Below are 1,428 nucleotides of genomic sequence, written 5' to 3'. Positions count from 1 at the left end.
CAGCCTCCCTTATACAGTCTGCTGTCACTGACCACCTAGTGCTCGCGTCACCACTGCTCCTCCAAGCTCTCATAGCCGACAACCGCCCCTCCAGCTCTTGGGCTCTATCCTTAGTTAAGGCTCCCCACCTGATTCTTAGTCTAACTCGAGCAGACCTTTTCCTCCTCTTTAACATAATACCCACGTCCATCACCAAGAGCCTATGCTGCATCACAAGTATCTCACCCGGAATTACCTTGCAATCCTTTCAACAGCCCTTTGTCATACCTCCTGAGGAGAAGATAATCAATTTGAGTCTTTGCCATAGCATTTTGAAAAGTAACCAAATGTTCCTCCCTCTTCGAAAAGCTAGAGTTCGCAATCACCAACCCAAAAGCCTTAGCAAAGTCCAACAGCGAGGTACCTCCTCCGTTCCTCTCCCCAAAACTAAAGCCTCCATGCACTTCGCCATAACCACCAGTGGTCGACCCAATATGACCATTGAAATCCCCTCCTATGAATAGCTTCTCAACAGGTGGAACCTGGCGCACAATCTCATCTAACCCCTCCCAGAAGCACCATTTAACCTCCACATTTAGGCCCGCATGCGGCGCATAGGCGCTAACGAAATTTAGGGTGTACTCTTGAACCACCAACTTAATAGTCATCAATCTATCATCCACTCGTCTAAAACAAGGAGAAGAGGAAGTCAAACGTATTAAGAAAGAAGTTGTCTTGAATGTTGAAATTAAGGAGAAGGATGAGACTAATAAGGAGAAAAACTTGAATCCTTCACTAATTGGGATAACTAGTCCAGGAAAGAATGAGGGTAAAAATGCGGGTAAGGCTAGTTCTCCTAATCCAACTACTATAGGGATTGAGGAGGTTGTTAGGAAGGAATGTACTATTGAATGGGTGTATAGGCGATTTGGTACTAGAAATAAGAACTTAGGGAGCTCAATGTCACAGTCAACCACTCTTGTCATGAGATTCCTTCTCAAACTTATGAGGATTCTGGGCAGGAGGCAAATATTGAAGTTAATTCTGGGAAATATTTATGGAGTGATGAAGTTGATATTATGCAGTCTCACATAGACACAACAATTACTACATGAGGCAAAGAAACGAAGGACAAGAGCCAGTAGCAAATAGCAGACACAAGTAACTCTAGTGCTACAGTAAACCCTAGAGTTCTAAAAACTAGGGTTGATGGTAGCTTGAGTTCAAACAAGCAACAACCAATTCCACCAGCTGAATTTGATAAAGGATCATCTAGGGAAGCTAGAACAACTAGAGATTCAGCTATTAAAGCTCCAGCTAAGAATCATGCCAATGCAATAGTAAACCCTAGTGGAGCTATTAAGGTTTTGGCTATTGTTGAAGGTGATCCGATGAAAGTTTCAGGTGGTGTTCAGGTTGGGAATGTTCATGATAAGGTACTACATGATA

General features: G+C 43.3%; 1 protein-coding gene across 1 annotated transcript; it reads right to left on the bottom strand.

Moving 5' to 3' along the window:
* Positions 1-221: 221 nt before the first annotated feature.
* On the bottom strand, positions 222-647 carry LOC109212379 (craniofacial development protein 2-like). Its single transcript, XM_019376020.1, has one exon. The coding sequence runs from the start codon at positions 645-647 to the stop codon at positions 222-224; it is 426 nt and encodes a 141-aa protein (XP_019231565.1).
* Positions 648-1,428: the final 781 nt, after the last annotated feature.

The sequence above is a fragment of the Nicotiana attenuata genome, unplaced genomic scaffold (genome assembly GCF_001879085.1).
Source record: "Nicotiana attenuata strain UT unplaced genomic scaffold, NIATTr2, whole genome shotgun sequence".
NCBI lineage: Eukaryota > Viridiplantae > Streptophyta > Magnoliopsida > Solanales > Solanaceae > Nicotiana > Nicotiana attenuata.
Note: the sequence above shows the minus strand (reverse complement) of the source record. Positions and strands in the feature narration are given on the sequence as shown.

Coding starts and splice junctions, on each gene's coding strand:
- LOC109212379 (XM_019376020.1), bottom strand. CDS start 647: ATGACTATTAAGTTGGTGGTTCAAGAGTACACCCTAAATTTCGTTAGC.